General features: G+C 41.9%; 1 protein-coding gene across 1 annotated transcript in view; it reads left to right on the plus strand.

The window, feature by feature from the left end:
• The window catches only part of AGBL3 (AGBL carboxypeptidase 3), a 323,892-nt gene that overhangs the window by 136,058 nt on the left and 167,672 nt on the right, over positions 1–20,162 (plus strand). Inside the window, exon 6 of the mRNA XM_053719686.1 lies at positions 1,427–2,209. Coding sequence (XP_053575661.1) covers positions 1,427–2,209 — 783 coding nt within the window. The remainder of the gene's footprint in view (positions 1–1,426; positions 2,210–20,162) is intronic.

Here is a 20,162-nt window from a genome sequence, read left to right on the forward strand (position 1 = left end):
TTGATCAGATATGTAGGGCAGCGACTTGGTCTTCACTGCACACTTTTACCAAATTTTACAAGTTTGATACTTTTGCTTCTTCTGAGGCTATTTTTGGGAGAAAGGTTTTGCAAGCCGTGGTGCCTTCCATCTAGGTGACCTGATTTGCTCCCTCCCATCATCCGTGTCCTAAAGCTTTGGTATTGGTTCCCACAAGTAAGGATGACGCCGTGGACCGGACACACCTATGTTGGAGAAAACAGAATTTATGTTTACCTGATAAATTACTTTCTCCAACGGTGTGTCCGGTCCACGGCCCGCCCTGGTTTTTTAATCAGGTCTGATAATTTATTTTCTTTAACTACAGTCACCACGGTATCATATGGTTTCTCCTATGCAAATATTCCTCCTTAACGTCGGTCGAATGACTGGGGTAGGCGGAGCCTAGGAGGGATCATGTGACCAGCTTTGCTGGGCTCTTTGCCATTTCCTGTTGGGGAAGAGAATATCCCACAAGTAAGGATGACGCCGTGGACCGGACACACCGTTGGAGAAAGTAATTTATCAGGTAAACATAAATTCTGTTTTAGCTGTGATGGACCCCTGCCTTAGCCCCAACCTCCCTGATCCCCCCTCCAGCTCTCTAACCCTCTCCCCTACCTAATTACCACCATCTTGGGTACTGGCAGCTGTCTGCCAGTACCCAGTTTGGCCCCAAAAACCCCCCAAAAAGTATTTTTATTTTATTTTTGCTTAAAAAACTATTTCTGTAGTGTAGCAGCCCCCCACAATACCCCCACCCCCTCCCAGATCCTTTTATATTTTTTTTAAAAAAAAATCCCTTTTTTTTCCCCTTTCTGCCCTCATTCATTGGTGTCAGTGTGGCTAATGGGTGCACGTGCACGCGCGCACGTGCACGCGCGCGCATCGTGCACACGCACGCGCACCCTCACACCCGTCACTATCGCTACCGGTGCAGAGAGGGCCACAGAGTGGCTCTCTCTGCATCGGGGGCTTGTAAAGTGGTATTGCAGGATGCCTCCATATCGAGGCATCACTGCAATACCCTCAGAGCTGCTGGAAGCATTTGTGATCGCTTCCAGCACTCTGTTAGACAACTGACGTACCAGGTACGTCCATTGTCATTAACTGCTTGTTAATGCATGACGTACCTGGTACGTCAGTTGTCATTAAGGGGTTAATATAGCTGTGTTGGTTATACAAAACTGGGTAATGGGTAATAAAGGAATTATTTTTGTAACATACATTACAAAAACATTATTGAATAAAAGCAATGTTTTATTAAGCATTTATTTAAAAATCCAGTGAATGCTATTGTTTTTTAATATATATATATATATATATATATATATATATATATATAATAGCAGTCATAATGAATTCTGACCTCATGCAAACTTATCCCTTCTTGTTTTCAACATTCTAGTGGCAACTATGAGTACGAACTAACCTTGCGCACAGACCTCTACACACAACGCCATACCCAGTGGTACTATTTCCGTGTAAAGAACACACGGACTGGTGTTCCTTACCGCTTCACCATCATCAACTTCATGAAACCTTCAAGCCTTTACAGCCATGGCATGCGGCCCCTGATGTACTCTGAAATGAATGCTAAAACCAATCATATTGGATGGCACAGAATTGGGAAAGAGATCAAATACTTTAAGAATAACTTTGGCCAAAATGGGCAACAATATTACTCTCTCTCTTGGACCTTTGAGTTCCCACACAATGGTGACACTTGCTATTTCGCTCATTGTTACTCTTATACATATTCCAATCTGCAAGACTACTTGGCTGAAATAGCTAATGACCCAGAGCGTTCTAGTTATTGTAAAATCCGTGTCCTTTGCCATTCATTAGCTGGAAATATGGTGTATGTTTTGACCATCACTAACCCATCACCATCTAAAGAAGAGCAAAAAAAGAAGAAAGCTGTTATTGTAACTGCTAGAGTTCACCCTGGCGAGACCAATAGCTCATGGATGATGAAGGGGTTCCTAGACTACATTCTAAGCACCAGGAGTGATGCCAGGCTGCTGCGTGACACCTTTATCTTCAAAGTTGTACCCATGCTAAACCCAGATGGTGTTATTGTAGGCAACTACCGCTGCTCTCTTTCTGGTCGGGACCTTAACCGCAATTATAAATCCAGATTAAAAGATTCCTTTCCTTCTGTATGGTTCACCCGCAACATGGTAAAACGGTAAGATAATGCCATAATTATATTTCTGACGGTATGGGAATCCTTAAAAAATGTACAGTGAAAATAAATATTGGTGTTATGTTCTGGGTAAGTTCCAAAACTGGTAAGATTTCATACATGCTAATATTTTTACTTTTATTACTGTTATTGTTCAAATGTTATTCTAGTGAACAACACATATATGATTATGCCAGTAAATATTTAAACAAACTTAAATAAAGGGTGGGGATCATCCTTCTGTTCAGTTACAGCCAGTGGTAAAATTGATTTTTAGTAATTTAGATAGTTGTTTAAAATTGCATTTTCTGTCTGAATCATGAAAGAAAAACATTTGGGTTTCATGTCTAATAATATAAAGGGGGAAAAGGCTAATTTCATATCAGTACCTCCAAGAATTAATCATAGCTCTTCAGTTCTTTGTATAACCCTGCCCTTCCTGCCAGCTTCAGTCCTATTTCTGTTAAATATATTTTTTTTTTCATAAGATGGTGAGAGACCCACCATTTCTTCTGTTATGTGTGATCAGTCCACGGGTCATCATTACTTCTGGGATATTATCTGCTCCCCTACAGGAAGTGCAAGAGGATTCACCCAGCAGAGTTGCTATATAGCTCCTCCCCTCTACGTCACCTCCAGTCATTCTCTTGCACCCAAAGACTAGATAGGAGGTGTGAGAGGACTATGGTGATTATACTTAGTTTTTATAACTTCAATCAAAAGTTTGTTATTTTACAATAGCACCGGAGCGTGTTATTACTTCTCTGGCAGAGTTTGAAGAAGAATCTACCAGAGTTTTTCTTATGATTTTAACCGGAGTAGTTAAGATCATATTGCTGTTTCTCGGCCATCTGAGGGAGGTAAAAGCTTCAGATCAGGGGACAGCGGGCAGTTGAATCTGCATTGAGGTATGTAGCAGTTTTTATTTCTGAATGGAATTGATGAGAAAATCCTGCTATACCGTTATAATGACATGTATGTATACTCTACACTTCAGTATTCTGGGGATGGTATTTCACCGGAATTACTCTGTAAAAGTACATTAAACCTTTTAATAGGTATTTAATTCATGTTAAACGTTTTTGCTGGAATGTAGAATCGTTTGCATTTCTGAGGTACTGAGTGAATAAATATTTGGGCATTATTTTTCCACTTGGCAGTTTGCTTGTTTTGCTTATGACAGTTTCGTTTCTCTCTCACTGCTGTGTGTGAGGGGGAGGGGCCGTTTTTGGCGCTCTTTGCTACGCATCAAAAAATTTCCAGTCAGTTACACTTGTATTTTCTGCATGATCCGGTTCATCTCTAACAGAACTCAGGGGTCTTCAAACTTCTTTGAAGGGAGGTAGATTCTCTCAGCAGAGCTGTGAGATTTATGTAGTGACTGTGTTTTAAAACGTTGCTCTGTGATTTTTATGTTTAAAATTTAATTAGTGTTGCTTACTAATGGGAACAAACCTTTGCTAACAAGTTGTGTTGTTTTTAAAGAGTGATGCTATAACTGTTTTTCAGTTCATTATTTCAACTGTCATTTAATCGTTTAGTGCTTCTTTGAGGCACAGTACGTTTTTGTTAAATAAGATTGTAACCAAGTTGCATGTTTATTGCTAGTGTGTTAAACATGTCTGATTCAGAGGAAGATACCTGTGTCATTTGTTCCAATGCCAAGGTGGAGCCCAATAGAAATTTATGTACTAACTGTATTGATGCTACTTTAAATAAAAGCCAATCTGTACAAATTGAACAAATTTCACCAAACAGCGAGGGGAGAGTTATGCCGTCTAACTCGCCTCACGTGTCAGTACCTGCGTCTCCCGCCCGGGAGGTGCGTGATATTATGGCGCCTAGTACATCTGGGCAGCCATTACAGATAACATTACAAGATATGGCTACTGTTATGACTGAAGTTTTGGCTAAGTTACCAGAACTAAGAGGCAAGCGTGATCACTCTGGGGTGAGAACAGAGTGCGCTGATAATTCTAGGGCCATGTCTGATACTGCGTCACAGCTTGCAGAGCATGAGGACGGAGAGCTTCATTCTGTAGGTGACGGTTCTGATCCAAGCAGATTGGATTCAGATATTTCAAATTTTAAATTTAAATTGGAAAACCTCCGTGTATTACTAGGGGAGGTCTTAGCGGCTCTTAACGATTGTAACACTGTTGCAATACCAGAGAAAATGTGTAGGTTGGATAAATACTTTGCGGTACCGGCGAGTACTGACGTTTTTCCTATACCTAAGAGATTAACTGAAATTGTTACTAAGGAGTGGGATAGACCCGGTGTGCCGTTCTCACCCCCTCCAATATTTAGAAAGATGTTTCCAATAGACGCCACCACACGGGACTTATGGCAAACGGTCCCTAAGGTGGAGGGAGCAGTTTCTACTTTAGCTAAGCGCACCACTATCCCGGTGGAGGATAGCTGTGCTTTTTCAGATCCTATGGATAAAAAATTAGAGGGTTACCTTAAGAAAATGTTTGTTCAACAAGGTTTTATATTGCAACCCCTTGCATGCATCGCGCCGATTACGGCTGCGGCAGCATTTTGGATTGAGTCTCTGGAAGAGAACCTTAGTTCCGCTACGCTGGACGACATTACGGACAGGCTTAGAGTCCTTAAACTAGCTAATTCATTCATTTCGGAGGCCGTAGTACATTTAACCAAACTTACGGCTAAGAATTCAGGATTCGCCATTCAGGCACGTAGGGCGCTGTGGCTAAAATCCTGGTCGGCTGATGTAACTTCTAAGTCCAAATTACTTAATATACCTTTCAAGGGGCAAACTTTATTTGGGCCCGGTTTGAAAGAAATTATCGCTGACATTACAGGAGGTAAGGGCCACGCTCTACCTCAAGACAAAGCCAAAGCTAAGGCTAGACAGTCTAATTTTCGTCCCTTTCGGAATTTCAAAGCAGGTGCAGCATCAACTTCCACTGCACCAAAACAGGAAGGAGCTGTTGCTCGTTACAGACAAGGCTGGAAACCTAACCAGTCCTGGAATAAGGGCAAGCAGGCCAGAAAACCTGCTGCTGCCCCTAAGACAGCATGAACCGAGGGCCCCCGATCCGGGACCGGATCTAGTGGGGGGCAGACTCTCTCTCTTCGCCCAGGCTTGGGCAAGAGATGTCCAGGATCCCTGGGCGCTAGAGATCATATCTCAGGGATACCTTCTAGACTTCAAATTATCTCCCCCACGAGGGAGATTTCATCTGTCAAGGTTGTCAACAAACCAAATAAAGAAAGACGCGTTTCTACGCTGTGTACAAGATCTATTATTAATGGGAGTGATCCATCCGGTTCCGCGGTCGGAACAAGGACAAGGGTTTTACTCAAACCTGTTTGTGGTTCCCAAAAAAGAGGGAACTTTCAGGCCAATCTTGGATTTAAAGATCCTAAACAAATTCCTAAGAGTTCCATCGTTCAAAATGGAAACTATTCGGACAATCTTACCCATGATCCAAAAGGGTCAGTACATGACCACAGTGGATTTAAAGGATGCTTACCTTCACATACCGATTCACAAAGATCATTACCGATATCTAAGGTTTGCCTTCTTAGACAGGCATTACCAGTTTGTAGCCCTTCCATTCGGATTGGCCACGGCTCCAAGAATTTTCACAAAGGTTCTGGGTGCCCTTCTAGCGGTTCTGAGACCGCGAGGAATTTCGGTAGCTCCGTACCTAGACGACATTCTGATACAAGCTTCAAGCTTTCAAACTGCCAAGTCTCATACAGAGTTAGTTCTGGCATTTCTAAGGTCGCATGGATGGAAAGTGAACGAAAAGAAGAGTTCTCTCTTGCCTCTCACAAGGGTTCCATTCTTGGGGACTCTTATAGATTCTGTAGAAATGAAGATTTATCTGACAGAAGACAGATTAACAAAGCTTCTAAATGCATGCCGTGTCCTTCATTCCATTCAACTCCCGTCAGTAGCTCAATGCATGGAGGTGATCGGCTTAATGGTAGCAGCAATGGACATAGTACCCTTTGCACGCCTACATCTCAGACCGCTGCAATTGTGCATGCTGAGTCAGTGGAATGGGGATTACTCAGATTTGTCCCCCACTCTGAATCTGGATCAAGAGACCAGAAACTCTCTTCTATGGTGGCTTTCTCGGCCACATCTGTCCAGGGGGATGCCTTTCAGCAGGCCGGACTGGACAATTGTAACAACAGACGCCAGCCTTCTAGGTTGGGGCGCTGTCTGGAATTCTCTGAAGGCTCAGGGACAATGGAGTCAGGAGGAAAGTCTCCTGCCAATAAACATTCTGGAATTGAGAGCAGTTCTCAATGCCCTTCTAGCTTGGCCCCAGTTAAAGACTCGGGGGTTCATCAGGTTTCAGTCGGACAACATCACGACTGTAGCTTACATCAACCATCAGGGAGGGACAAGAAGCTCCCTAGCAATGATAGAAGTATCAAAGATAATTCGCTGGGCAGAGTCTCACTCTTGCCATCTGTCAGCAATCCACATCCCGGGAGTGGAGAACTGGGAGGCGGATTTCTTGAGTCGCCAGACTCTTCATCCGGGGGAGTGGGAACTTCATCCGGAGGTCTTTGCCCAAATACTTCGACGTTGGGGCAAACCAGAGATAGATCTCATGGCGTCTCGCCAGAACGCCAAACTTCCTCGCTACGGATCCAGATCCAGGGATCCGGGAGCGGTTCTGATAGATGCTTTGACAGCACCTTGGAACTTCAGGATGGCTTATGTGTTTCCATCCTTCCCGCTGCTTCCTCGATTGATTGCCAAAATCAAACAGGAGAGAGCATCAGTGATTCTAATAGCGCCTGCATGGCCGCGCAGGACTTGGTATGCAGATCTAGTGGACATGTCATCCTGTCCGCCGTGGTCTCTACCTCTAAGACAGGACCTTCTGATTCAGGGTCCATTCAAACATCAAAGTCTAACTTCTCTGAAGCTGACTGCTTGGAAATTGAACGCTTGATTTTATCAAAACGTGGGTTTTCTGAGTCGGTTATTGATACCCTGATACAGGCTAGGAAGCCTGTTACCAGAAAGATTTACCATAAAATATGGCGTAAATACCTATACTGGTGTGAATCCAAAGATTACTCCTGGAGTAAGGTTAGGATTCCTAGGATATTGTCTTTTCTACAAGAAGGTTTAGAAAAGGGTTTATCGGCTAGCTCATTAAAGGGACAGATCTCAGCTCTGTCCATCTTGTTACACAGGCGTCTGTCAGAAAATTCAGACATCCAGGCCTTTTGTCAGGCTTTAGCTAGGATCAAGCCTGTGTTTAAAACTGTTGCTCCGCCATGGAGTTTAAACTTAGTTCTTAACGTCTTACAGGGTGTTCCGTTTGAACCCCTTCATTCCATTGATATAAGATTGTTATCTTGGAAAGTTCTATTTTTAATGGCTATTTCCTCGGCTCGAAGAGTCTCTGAGTTATCAGCCCTACATTGTGATTCTCCTTATCTGATCTTTCACTCAGACAAGGTAGTTCTGCGTACTAAACCTGGGTTCTTACCTAAGGTTGTCTCTAACAGGAATATCAATCAAGAGATTGTTGTTCCCTCCTTGTGTCCAAATCCTTCTTCAAAGAAGGAACGTCTTCTACACAATCTGGATGTAGTTCGTGCCCTCAAGTTCTACTTGCAGGCAACTAAAGATTTTCGCCAAACTTCTTCCCTGTTTGTCGTTTATTCTGGACAGAGGAGAGGTCAAAAAGCTTCTGCTACCTCTCTCTCTTTTTGGCTTCGTAGCATAATACGTTTAGCCTATGAGACTGCTGGACAGCAGCCTCCTGAAAGAATTACAGCTCATTCCACTAGAGCTGTGGCTTCCACTTGGGCCTTTAAGAATGAGGCCTCTGTTGAACAGATTTGCAAGGCTGCAACTTGGTCTTCGCTTCATACTTTTTCCAAATTTTACAAATTTGACACTTTTGCTTCTTCGGAGGCTATTTTTGGGAGAAAGGTTCTTCAGGCAGTGGTTCCTTCTGTATAATGAGCCTGCCTATCCCTCCCGTCATCCGTGTACTTTTGCTTTGGTATTGGTATCCCAGAAGTAATGATGACCCGTGGACTGATCACACATAACAGAAGAAAACATAATTTATGCTTACCTGATAAATTCCTTTCTTCTGTTGTGTGATCAGTCCACGGCCCGCCCTGTTTTTTAAGGCAGGTACATATTTTTTCAATTATAATTCAGTCACCACTACACCCTTGGCTTCTCCTTTCTCGTTGGTCTTTGGTCGAATGACTGGAGGTGACGTAGAGGGGAGGAGCTATATAGCAACTCTGCTGGGTGAATCCTCTTGCACTTCCTGTAGGGGAGCAGATAATATCCCAGAAGTAATGATGACCCGTGGACTGATCACACAACAGAAGAAAGGAATTTATCAGGTAAGCATAAATTATGTTTTTTATTTTGTACAGTTGGAGGACTTCTTTTGCAGTTCATTTGCCCTTATCATACTTTTCTATTTTTTCCTCCTCTACTTGGCCAAATGTATGACTGAGGGAAACTCTGGTAGGTGTGGGGTGTTTTTGCCTCCTCCTAGTAGACTGGTGCATAAGCCAATATGTGATGTCTCGTGGACTCTCACAATCATAAAATAAATTAATTGATCATTTAAGCATAAATGTTACAGTTCACGTATGGTGCAAAGGCCCAAGGACCTTCTAGCCTGTTTCAGAACTTCCTTAGACATATGAAGCACCAAAATGAATGCCTCTTCATCTACTTTGCTTTCTCCCAGTGTGTGGTCTTACTCTGAGGTTCCAGATTGTGAGTTACCTTCTAGGACACTCTTAGCTTGCATTAGTGTGTGTCAGGAATTTCCCAGTATCTTGGCATTTTGGATCTTCACCTGCGCTCATTGTGCTACTTTACCAGTTATTTCTAAGTGGTCTAGTCTTGCTACTGCTCCAGATACAGCCTTTTCAGTATCATTCTGTTTATCCCAGTTGATATAGATACAGAGCTCCTGTTCTTTATCAGTTTTCTGCAGATATTCAGACTCTGACCCAGTCTTTTTTTGGACCAATTTCTGCATTCCATAGATAAACCTTATAATCCCAGGACAAAGAGTAAAAGATTAGAATGTCTGTCATTTTTCTAGGTTAGAATCTTTTATACCTTGTTTCCCTGAGTCTTTTTTTCCAGAACAATTTTTTCAGTAAATAATAGTTCCTCCTGTATAACTAAGAGGGCTTTGTCAGTTTTTCACAAGGTGCTTACACTGTTAGCTTGAGAAGTATTTTGTTAGATATTATTTAGAACCTTATACTTAAAGGGACACTGAACCCAATTTTTTCTTTCATGATTCAGATAGAGCATGCTATTTTAAGCAACTTTCTAATTTACTTCTATTATCAATTTTTCTTCGTTCTCTTGCTATCTTTATTTAAAAAAGAATGCATCTAAGCTAAGGAACTAGAACTTTTTGGTTCAGTACCATGGACAGCATTTGTTTATTGGTGCTGTCCAATCAGCAAGGACAACCCAGGTTGTTCACCAAAAATGGGCCGGCATCTAAACTTACTTTCTTGCTTTTCAAATAAACATACCAAGAGAATGAATAAAATTTGATAATAGGAGTAAATTAGAAAGTTGCTTAAAATTGCATGCTCTATCTGAATCACAAAAGAATAAATTTGGGTTCAGTGTCCCTTTAAGTCCGTTCCTATGGATCAATTTTTGGATAAGCCAGCGTATGTTGTGCAAGGTATCCTATTTCTCCAACATTGGTGTGTCCGGTCCACGGTGTCATCCATAACTTGTGGGAATATTCTCTTCCCCAACAGGAAATGGCAAAGAGCACAGCAAAAGCTGTCCATATAGTCCCTCCTAGGCTCCGCCCACCCCAGTCATTCTCTTTGCCGCTGAACAAGCAGCATCTCCACGGAGATGGTGAAGAGTATGTGGTGTTTAGTTGTAGTTTTTTATTCTACTATCAAGAGTTTGTTATTTTCAAATAGTGCTGGTATGTACTATTTACTCTGAAACAGAAAAGGATGAAGAGTTCTGTTTGTGAGAGGAGTAGGATTTTAGCAGCAGTAACTAAAATCGGTTTCTGTTCCCACATAGGACTGTTGAGATGAGATAACTTCAGTTGGGGGAACAGTTGGCAGACTTTTCTGCTTAAGGTATGACTAGCCATATTTCTAACAAGACTGTGTAATGCTGGAAGGCTGTCATTTTCCCCTCATGGGGACCGGTAAGCCATTTTCTTAGTCTCAAACAGAATAAAGGGCTTAATATGGGCTATAAAACTGGTAGACACTTTTATGGGCTAGATCGATTGCTTTATTTGGGCATTTTATACAGCTTGATGTTGAAATTCACACTTTATAACTTTGGGGAACGTTTTTTTACGTCAGGCACTGGTTTAGACACCTTCCCAGTCAGGAAGGGCCTTCTATGTAGTAGGCAGAGCCTCATTTTCGCGCCATTACTGCGCAGTTACTTTTGAGAGCAGTACATGCAGCTGCATGTGTATGGGTCTGGAAGTAGTTGAAAAGGTCCCTAGAAGGCTTCATTTGGTATCGTATACCCCCCTGGGTTTGGTAAAGTCGCAGCAAAGGCTGTAGCTGGGACTGTAGAGGGGTTAAAACTATAAACGGCTCCGGTTTCGTCATTTTAAGGGTTAAAGGTCTGGGGTGCAATGCTTTGAATGCTTTAAGACACTGTGGTGAAAATTTGGTTAAAATTGAACAATTCCTTCATAGTTTTTCACATATTCAGTAAAAAAGTGTGCCCTGTTTAAAATTTAAAGAGACAGTAACGGTTTTGTTTTAAAACGGTTTTTGTACTTTATTGACAAGTTTAAGCCTGTTTAACATGTCTATGCCTTCAGATAAACTATGTTCTGTATGTATGGAAGCCAATGTGTCTCCCCCTTCAAAATTGTGTGATAATTGTGCCATAGCGTCCAAACAAAGTAAGGACAGTACTGCCACAGATAGTAAAGTTGCCCAAGATGATTCATCAGATGAAGGGAGTAGACATAGTTCTACATTATCTCCTTCTGTGTCTACACCAGTTTTGCCCACGCAGGAGACCCCTAGTACTTCTAGCGCGCCAATGCTTGTTACTATGCAACAATTGACGGCAGTAATGGATAACTCCATAGCAAATATTTTATCCAAAATGCCTGCATTTCAGAGAAAGCGCGATTGCTCTGTTTTAAACACTATAGAGCAGGAGGGCGCTGATGATAATTGCTCTGTCATACCCTCACACCAATCTGAAGTGGCCATGAGGGAGGTTTTGTCAGATGGGGAAATTTCTGATTTAGGTAGAATTTCTCAACAGGCAGAACCTGATGTTGTGACATTTAAATTTAAATTAGAGCATCTCCGCGCACTGCTTAAGGAGGTGCTATCTACTCTGGATGATTGTGACAACCTGGTCATTCCAAAAAAATTGTGCAAGATGGACAAGTTCCTAGAGGTTCCGGTGCACCCCGACGCTTTTCCTATACCCAAGCGGGTGGCGGACATAGTGAATAAGGAGTGGGAGAAGCCCGGCATACCTTTTGTCCCCCCTCCTATATTTAAGAAATTATTTCCTATGGTCGACCCCAGAAAGGACTTATGGCAGACAGTCCCTAAGGTCGAGGGGGCAGTTTCTACACTAGTTAAGCGCACTACTATTCCTATCGAGGATAATTGTGCTTTCAAAGATCCTATGGATAAAAAATTGGAGGGTTTGCTTAAAAAGATTTTTGTACAGCAAGGTTACCTCCTGCAACCTATTTTGTGCATTATTCCTGTCACTACAGCAGCGTGGTTCTGGTTCGAGGAACTAGAAAAGTCGCTCAGTAGAGAGACTCCGTATGAGGAGGTTATGGACAGAATTCACGCACTTAAGTTAGCTAATTCATTTATTTTAGATGCCGCTTTGCAGTTAGCTAGATTAGCGGCGAAAAATTCATGGTTTGCAATTGTGGCGCGCAGAGCGCTCTGGCTAAAGTCTTGGTCAGCGGATGTATCTTCCAAGACAAAATTGCTTAATATCCCTTTCAAGGGTAAAACCCTTTTTGGGCCAGAATTGAAAGAGATTATCTCAGACATCACTGGGGGTAAGGGCCACGCCCTCCCACAAGATAGGCCTTTCAAGGCCAAGAATAAGTCTAATTTTCGTTCCTTTCGCAATTTCAGGAACGGACCGGCCTCCAACTCTGCAGCCTCTAGACAAGAGGGTAATGCTTCGCAAACCAAACCAGCTTGGAAACCGATGCAAGGCTGGAACAAGTGTAAGCAGGCCAAGAAGCCTGCTGCTGCTACCAAAACAGCATGAAGGAGTAGCCCCCGATCCGGGACCGGATCTAGTAGGGGACAGACTCTCTCTCTTCGCTCAGGCTTGGGCAAGAGATGTTCAGGATCCCTGGGCACTAGAAATAGTTTCTCAGGGTTATCTTCTGGAATTCAAGGAACTACCCCCAAAGGGAAGGTTCCACATGTCTCACTTATCTTCAAACCAAATAAAGAGACAGGCATTCTTACATTGTATAGAAGACCTTTTAAAAATGGGAGTGATACACCCAGTTCCAACTGTGGAACAAGGAATGGGGTTTTACTCAAATCTGTTTGTAGTTCCCAAAAAAGAGGGAACTTTCAGACCAATTCTGGATTTAAAGATTCTAAACAAATTTCTCAGAGTGCCATCGTTCAAAATGGAAACTATTCGAACGATTTTACCTACAATCCAGGAGGGTCAATTTTTGACTACCGTGGATCTAAAGGATGCGTATCTATATATTCCTATCCACAAAGATCATCATCAGTTCCTAAGGTTCGCCTTTCTGGACAAACATTACCAGTTTGTGGCTCTCCCATTCGGGCTAGCCACTGCTCCAAGGATTTTCACAAAGGTACTCGGGTCCCTTCTAGCGGTTCTAAGACCAAGGGGCATTGCAGTGGCACCTTACTTGGACGACATTCTGATACAAGCGTCGTCTCTTTCAAAGGCAAAGGCTCACACAGACATCGTTCTGGCCTTTCTCAGATCTCACGGGTGGAAGGTGAACATAGAAAAGAGTTCCCTGTCTCCGTCGACAAGAGTTCCTTTCTTGGGGACAATAATAGATTCTTTAGAAATGAAGATTTTCCTGACAGATGTCAGAAAGTCAAAACTTCTAAACGCTTGTCAAGTTCTTCACTCTGTTCCACGACCTTCCATAGCTCAGTGCATGGAAGTAGTAGGGTTGATGGTTGCAGCAATGGACATAGTTCCTTTTGCGCAAATTCATCTAAGACCATTACAACTGTGCATGCTGAAACAGTGGAATGGGGACTATACAGACTTGTCTCCAGTGATTCAAGTAGATCAGAAGACCAGAGACTCACTCCGTTGGTGGCTAACCCAGGATCACCTGTCCCAGGGAATGAGCTTCCGCAGACCAGAGTGGGTCATCGTCACGACCGACGCCAGTCTAGTGGGTTGGGGCGCGGTCTGGGACTCCCTGAAAGCTCAGGGTCTATGGTCTCGGGAAGAGTCTCTTCTCCCGATAAACATTCTGGAACTGAGAGCGATATTCAATACTCTCAGGGCTTGGCCTCAACTAGCAAAGGCCAGATTCATAAGATTCCAATCAGACAACATGACGACTGTTGCTTACATCAACCATCAGGGGGGAACAAGGAGTTCCCTGGCGATGAGAGAAGTGACCAAAATCATAAAATGGGCGGAGGATCACTCCTGCCACCTATCTGCGATCCACATCCCAGGAGTGGAAAACTGGGAGGCGGATTATCTGAGTCGTCAGACATTCCATCCGGGGGAGTGGGAACTCCACCTGGAGATATTTGCCCAGTTGACTCAATTATGGGGCATTCCAGACATGGATCTGATGGCGTCTCGTCAGAACTTCAAGGTTCCTTGCTACGGGTCCAGATCCAGGGATCCCAAGGCGACTCTAGTGGATGCATTAGTAGCGCCTTGGGCCTTCAACCTAGCTTATGTGTTTCCACCGTTTCCTCTCATTCCCAGGCTGGTAGTCAGGATCAAACAGGAGAGGGCCTCGGTGATCTTGATAGCTCCTGCATGGCCATGCAGGACTTGGTATGCAGACCTGGTGAATATGTAATCGGCTCCACCATGGAAGCTACCTTTGAGACAGGATCTTCTAGTACAGGGTCCATTCGAACATCCAAATCTAGTTTCCCTCCAGCTGACGGCTTGGAAATTGAACGCTTAATTTTATCTAAGCGTGGGTTTTCGGATTCTGTGATAGATACTCTGGTACAAGCCAGAAAACCTGTAACTAGAAAAATTTACCATAAAATATGGAAAAGATATTTCTGTTGGTGTGAATCCAAGGGATTCTCATGGAGTAAGATCAAAATTCCTAGGATCCTTTCCTTTCTCCAAGAGGGTTTGGATAAGGGATTATCAGCGAGTTCTCTAAAGGGACAGATTTCTGCTTTATCTGTTTTGCTACACAAACGACTGGCAGCTGTGCCAGATGTTCAAGCTTTTGTTCAGGCTTTGGTCAGGATCAAGCCTGTTTACAGACCTTTGACTCCTCCCTGGAGTCTGAATTAAGTTCTTTCAGTTCTTCAAGGGGTTCCGTTTGAACCTCTACATTCCATAGATATCAAGATGTTATCTTGGAAAGTTCTGTTTTTGGTTGCTATTTCTTCTGCTAGAAGAGTTTCTGAGTTATCTGCTCTGCAGTGTAATCCGCCCTATCTGGTGTTCCATTCAGATAAGGTTGTTTTGCGGACTAAACCTGGTTTCCTTCCAAAGGTTGTTTCTAACAAGAATATTAACCAGGAAATAGTTGTGCCTTCTTTGTGTCCGAATCCAGTTTCAAAGAAGGAACGTTTGTTACACAATTTAGATGTAGTTTGTGCTTTAAAGTTCTATTTAGAAGCAACAAAGGAGTTCAGACAAACGTCTTCTCTGTTTGTCGTTTATTCTGGCAAGAGGAGAGGTCAAAAAGCTACTGCTACCTCTCTTTCCTTTTGGCTGAAAAGCATCATCCGATTGGCTTATGAGACTGCCGGACGGCAGCCTCCTGAACGCATCACAGCTCACTCTACTAGGGCTGTGGCTTCCACATGGGCCTTCAAGAACGAGGCTTCTGTTGATCAGATATGTAAGGCAGCGACTTGGTCTTCCCTGCACACTTTTGCCAAATTCTACAAATTTGATACTTTTGCTTCTTCGGAGGCTATTTTTGGGAGAAAGGTTTTGCAAGCCGTGGTGCCTTCCGTTTAGGTAACCTGATTGGCTCCCTCCCTTCATCCGTGTCCTAAAGCTTTGGTATTGGTTCCCACAAGTTATGGATGACGCCGTGGACCGGACACACCAATGTTGGAGAAAACAGAATTTATGCTTACCTGATAAATTACTTTCTCCAACGGTGTGTCCGGTCCACGGCCCGCCCTGGTTTTTTAATCAGGTTTGATGAATTTCTTTCTTTAACTACAGTCACCACGGCACCCTATAGTTTCTGCACCCTATAGTTTCTCCTGTTTTTTCTCCTGTCCGTCGGTCGAATGACTGGGGTGGGCGGAGCCTAGGAGGGACTATATGGACAGCTTTTGCTGTGCTCTTTGCCATTTCCTGTTGGGGAAGAGAATATTCCCACAAGTTATGGATGACGCGGTGGACCGGACACACCGTTGGAGAAAGTAATTTATCAGGTAAGCATAAATTCTGTTTTTACTGTGATGCGTTTCTGTTCAGAAGACATCAATAAGTTATTTTATTAGCCCACTGGCTTTCAAACCTGTCCTCAAGCCTCCCCAACAGGCCATGTTTTCAGGATTACCTTGGATAAGAGCAGGTAAAATAAAAATGTTTACTAATCAGTCGATTATTTTACCTGTACTGTAGTTCAGATATCCTCTAAATCTGGCCTGTTAGGGAGGCCTGATGACAGGTTGGAAAACCAGTGTATTAGCCTAAACAAAAATCTATTCATTTATCCCTCAGTATTAAACAGAGACGCAAGGATTTCTTCATCAGGTGAAAGGTGTCACCCAGGGCTGCGCAAAAACAGTTGCTCATGTTTCACCACACCCAGGCACATCAGGTGACCGTCAGCAGCTGCCGTACAGGCAGCAATAGAAGAAACATTCGGCAACAGCTGGACAACTAAGCACAAAAGTTACTTGTCAGGTGCCAAGATGCTGGTGTTTGTTCTGCAATTTCTGCAGTTATGATGGGCTTACCCACCCCCATAGTGTAATGTCTCACCATTCTCCACCAATGCTTGAACCAAAACCGCCAATTTGGCATCTGCTGCTAAAAGTGGAAAATGTTTTCGTATAATTTTACAAATATCTTCCTATTGTGCTCAATACTCGTGACAAAAGTAACGCTATTAAAGTGATTGTAAAGTTTAAGGAATTAGTACCCGGTATCTAAAAATAATCTTAAAAACAGGGGCACTTTAATTCATTAAACTTTACCATGACGCTTCTTTTTTAAAATACCTTTATGGAAAACAGACCGCCAATCCTCCGCCTGCATCTTCTACTGTAGTTAGCATATTGATGATGAATCCGCTTTCTCCAGTCTTTGCGTACCCCTTTGGCGTCCAGCTCGTTGGGCACGCAACGATTTGAGGAAGCCGGATTCGTCATTGATATTCTAACTACAGTAGAAGATGCGAGTGGAGGATCGGCGGGCTGTTTTCCATAACGCAAAGGTAAGTATTTTAAAAAAGAAGCGTCAGTGTTTAATGAATTAAAGTACCCCCCGTTTTTAAGATTATTTTTAGATACTGGGCACTAATTCCTTAAACTTTACAATCACTTTAAATTCAAATCTATTTGATTGAGTGTTGTCTTCTAATAATGAATGTCGATCAATCACTTCTGTCCTTGCTGTATGGATCACCATATTAGTGTACCTCCTTAACCACTCAGTTAAGAGATCACCTTGTTGATAATACAGAATTTCCTCTAAACAATTTAGTTGTAACTTTATAAATTCACCCTTGGCCACAGGATAGGGTACATGTTTGGAGTTGCATCATTTGACGTAAGAGAATATTACCTGCGATTGGTTTCCTATAAATTTCAGTTCTAATGTTCCTTGTCTCACTTCCTATAAAAGTGACACCTTAAAAAAATGAATGCAGCAGCTGTTGGATTGGTTTATAAATCTAAGACCTATTATTATTATTATTATCGGTTATTTGTAGAACACCAACAGATTCCGCAGTGCTAATATAATTTTCATTGATCCATTTCAAAAAATGAGATGCTTCCTCCACTGATCCACATCATATGAGTATCAAATTGTTTATATATTCTTTGTAAAACTAAATCAAATGTCTGAAGCGGTTCTTCTCCTCAAAAATGCAGGACAGTGCCCACCAATGCAAATACAGGTTGGTGTATGAGAGGGTGCAACAAACAGCAAATCGCTTTCCTGTCCTAGCATGCGTCATCTCAGTGTGAGGTGAAATGCTGTTGTTTCAGATTGAAACAAGTTGGAATTAATGGCTGAGAGGCCTAGATCACAACAAACCCTTACTAGAGCGCTGGATGTAAACACAGTGTTCAAACAAAGGCCAGGGGTAAGAGAGCAATGAGACTAAACTTAGTAGCTGAACTCTCTCTAGTACTTTAATCAGCTCCTACAAAACAAACAACAATTAAGTAATAGAAAGTAACTGTTTTTAAATTGAAAAGAAAGACATACGTTTTTAATAGTTTAATCTTGGTATCCAGATGAATATAAACTTGCATAAGTCACTTAAATGCAGATCTCCTGATAGCAAAGGAATCCAGGGTTAAGGTAATCTGACTGAGAAATTAGTTACCAGATATGTAACCAAAAGGAGAGTGCTTATCTCTGGTTTAAGTTTATTATTTGAAACTGAAATAGAAAAAAGGGATCCAAAGTAACCATTCATTCCTTATATTTATTGGTTGAATCGCTATCCATTCATACATTAAAAACACTTGTTCTGTCTTTCCAATGTTGGTAACAGAGCTGGAATGATCCTGTTAGCAGCTACAATGTTGAGCTATTTCATAATGGTTCTATTTCAATTGTCATCTGAGTATTGTAATGCTTAGGGAGCATATCGCATGTATAGCCACAACCCCTCAAAATATCTTTAACCCTTTCTGTCCTAAGCTCCTCTTTTGAAAAGAATACCTAGGTAGGCTCAGGAGTGGGGAGCTAGCTGTTGATTAGTGGCTGCCTACATATGCCTTTTGTCAATTTTTTACTAATGTGTTCAGCTACCTCCCACTAGTGCATTGCTGCTCCTTCAACAAAGGATACTTATAGAATGGAGCAAATTTGATAATAGAAACAAATTGAAAAGTTATTAAAAAAATGTATGCTCTATCTGAATCATAAAAGGAAAAAATGGGTTTTGTGTCCCTTTCAATTCAACAAAGCTGATTTATGATCATTTCATAATTGCGCCAAATCATGCTCTATTCATAATTTTTCTATGATATTGCTCCTACTGTAAATAGGGATTCTTGAAAGTGAATTAAATTGTTCTGAAGATACATTACTCTCTCTCTCTAATTCCCTTAAAGTGATGGTAAACTTTACATGTTTTCAAATCAGGTCCAGGACTTTTATTGATCACTTCTACTGAAGATGCGCTGTAACTTACTTTTTAATCTAAATTTTTTGCTAGAGCGCTGATTGGAAACAAAATACTTTTGAAGTGGGCGGCCGAATTTCAGGGTATTAGAATGGCATGGCTAGATAAAAAGTAATCTACAGCACATCTTCATTAGAAGTGATTATTTAAAGTCCATGTAAAATATTGCTTAGATTCCCGACTTGATTTTAAAACCTGTAAAGTTTACTATCACTTAAACGCAAACAGATAAACCCAGAGTTGTTTGAGAATGATAGTATCTGCTAATCCCTGAATAGGACGTATCAAAACAACCCTGAAAATGCTTACACAATTTTGTTCTGTACACCGAAAAGTGTTCCTTAGGCTTTTTGGGATCTTGAAATAGCTTTTCTTTTCCTTTTTTAGGTTAATGTCTCATTATTTTTCTTGAACAGAACAGTTAGTGTAATCTAGTTATGGGGGCTGAATTATCAAGTGGCGGGCAGATATGATTCGCTGTGGCGAATCATGTCTGCCCGACATCGCTAAATGCTGACAGCATACACTGTCGGCATTTAACATTGCACAAGCATTTCTGGTGAAATGCTTGTGCAATGCCGCCCCCTGCACATTCGTATCTGATCGGGATGATTGCTGTCCGCCACCTCAGTGGTGGCTCATGAGTTAACTTCGGGGGTAGATTGCAGCATCTGCTGCTTGATAAATCTGACCCCTAGACTTGAAAACCCTAATCAAGTTTTTAAAACTCTTGATTCACTGACTCTTACTCAGGAACTGGGTATATTTATGGCCAACAGAGATCTGAATGACGTTTGTCTTCATCTCCCCATCTTTACTGAGCATAAAAAAATGTTTACATTCACCCAGCATATTGTTTCAAGACTGTAAATAAAAGGGTTTTATGTCCCTTTAATTTGATTAATATTATTTTTACATACAAGGTAGAAAAATAAGTTTATACTTTACATTTTTTAGCTATATTGTAACAAATGTGTACAGAATAATATGAAAAAGCGTTTATGGTTGTCTATTTCATCCCCTTGCTCAGATCAACATGTTTTCCCTGTTGAGGGGTACAACATATAGTTAAAGGGACATTGTACGCTAAAATGTTCTCCCCTTTAATTTGTTTCATGTGTTCTGTTCAACTTATGTTTCTCGAAACAGTTAACCAGAGCTCTGAAGTCACTGTAATCATTCAAGCATAAAATGCGACTGCGCTCAAGTGATCGCGTTTACTTCAACTTGTAATACCAGCTGTAAGCCTGACAAGCGCAAAGCTCCACAATAAACCCCTTATCGATCGGGCGCAAACATTTTTGCTCCACTTGTAATCTGGCCCTTAAAGGGACACTCAAGTCAAAATTAAACTTTCATGATTCAGATAGAGCATGCCATTTTAAACA

This window comes from Bombina bombina, chromosome 6 (assembly GCF_027579735.1).
Source record: "Bombina bombina isolate aBomBom1 chromosome 6, aBomBom1.pri, whole genome shotgun sequence".
Taxonomy (NCBI): Eukaryota; Metazoa; Chordata; class Amphibia; order Anura; family Bombinatoridae; genus Bombina; species Bombina bombina.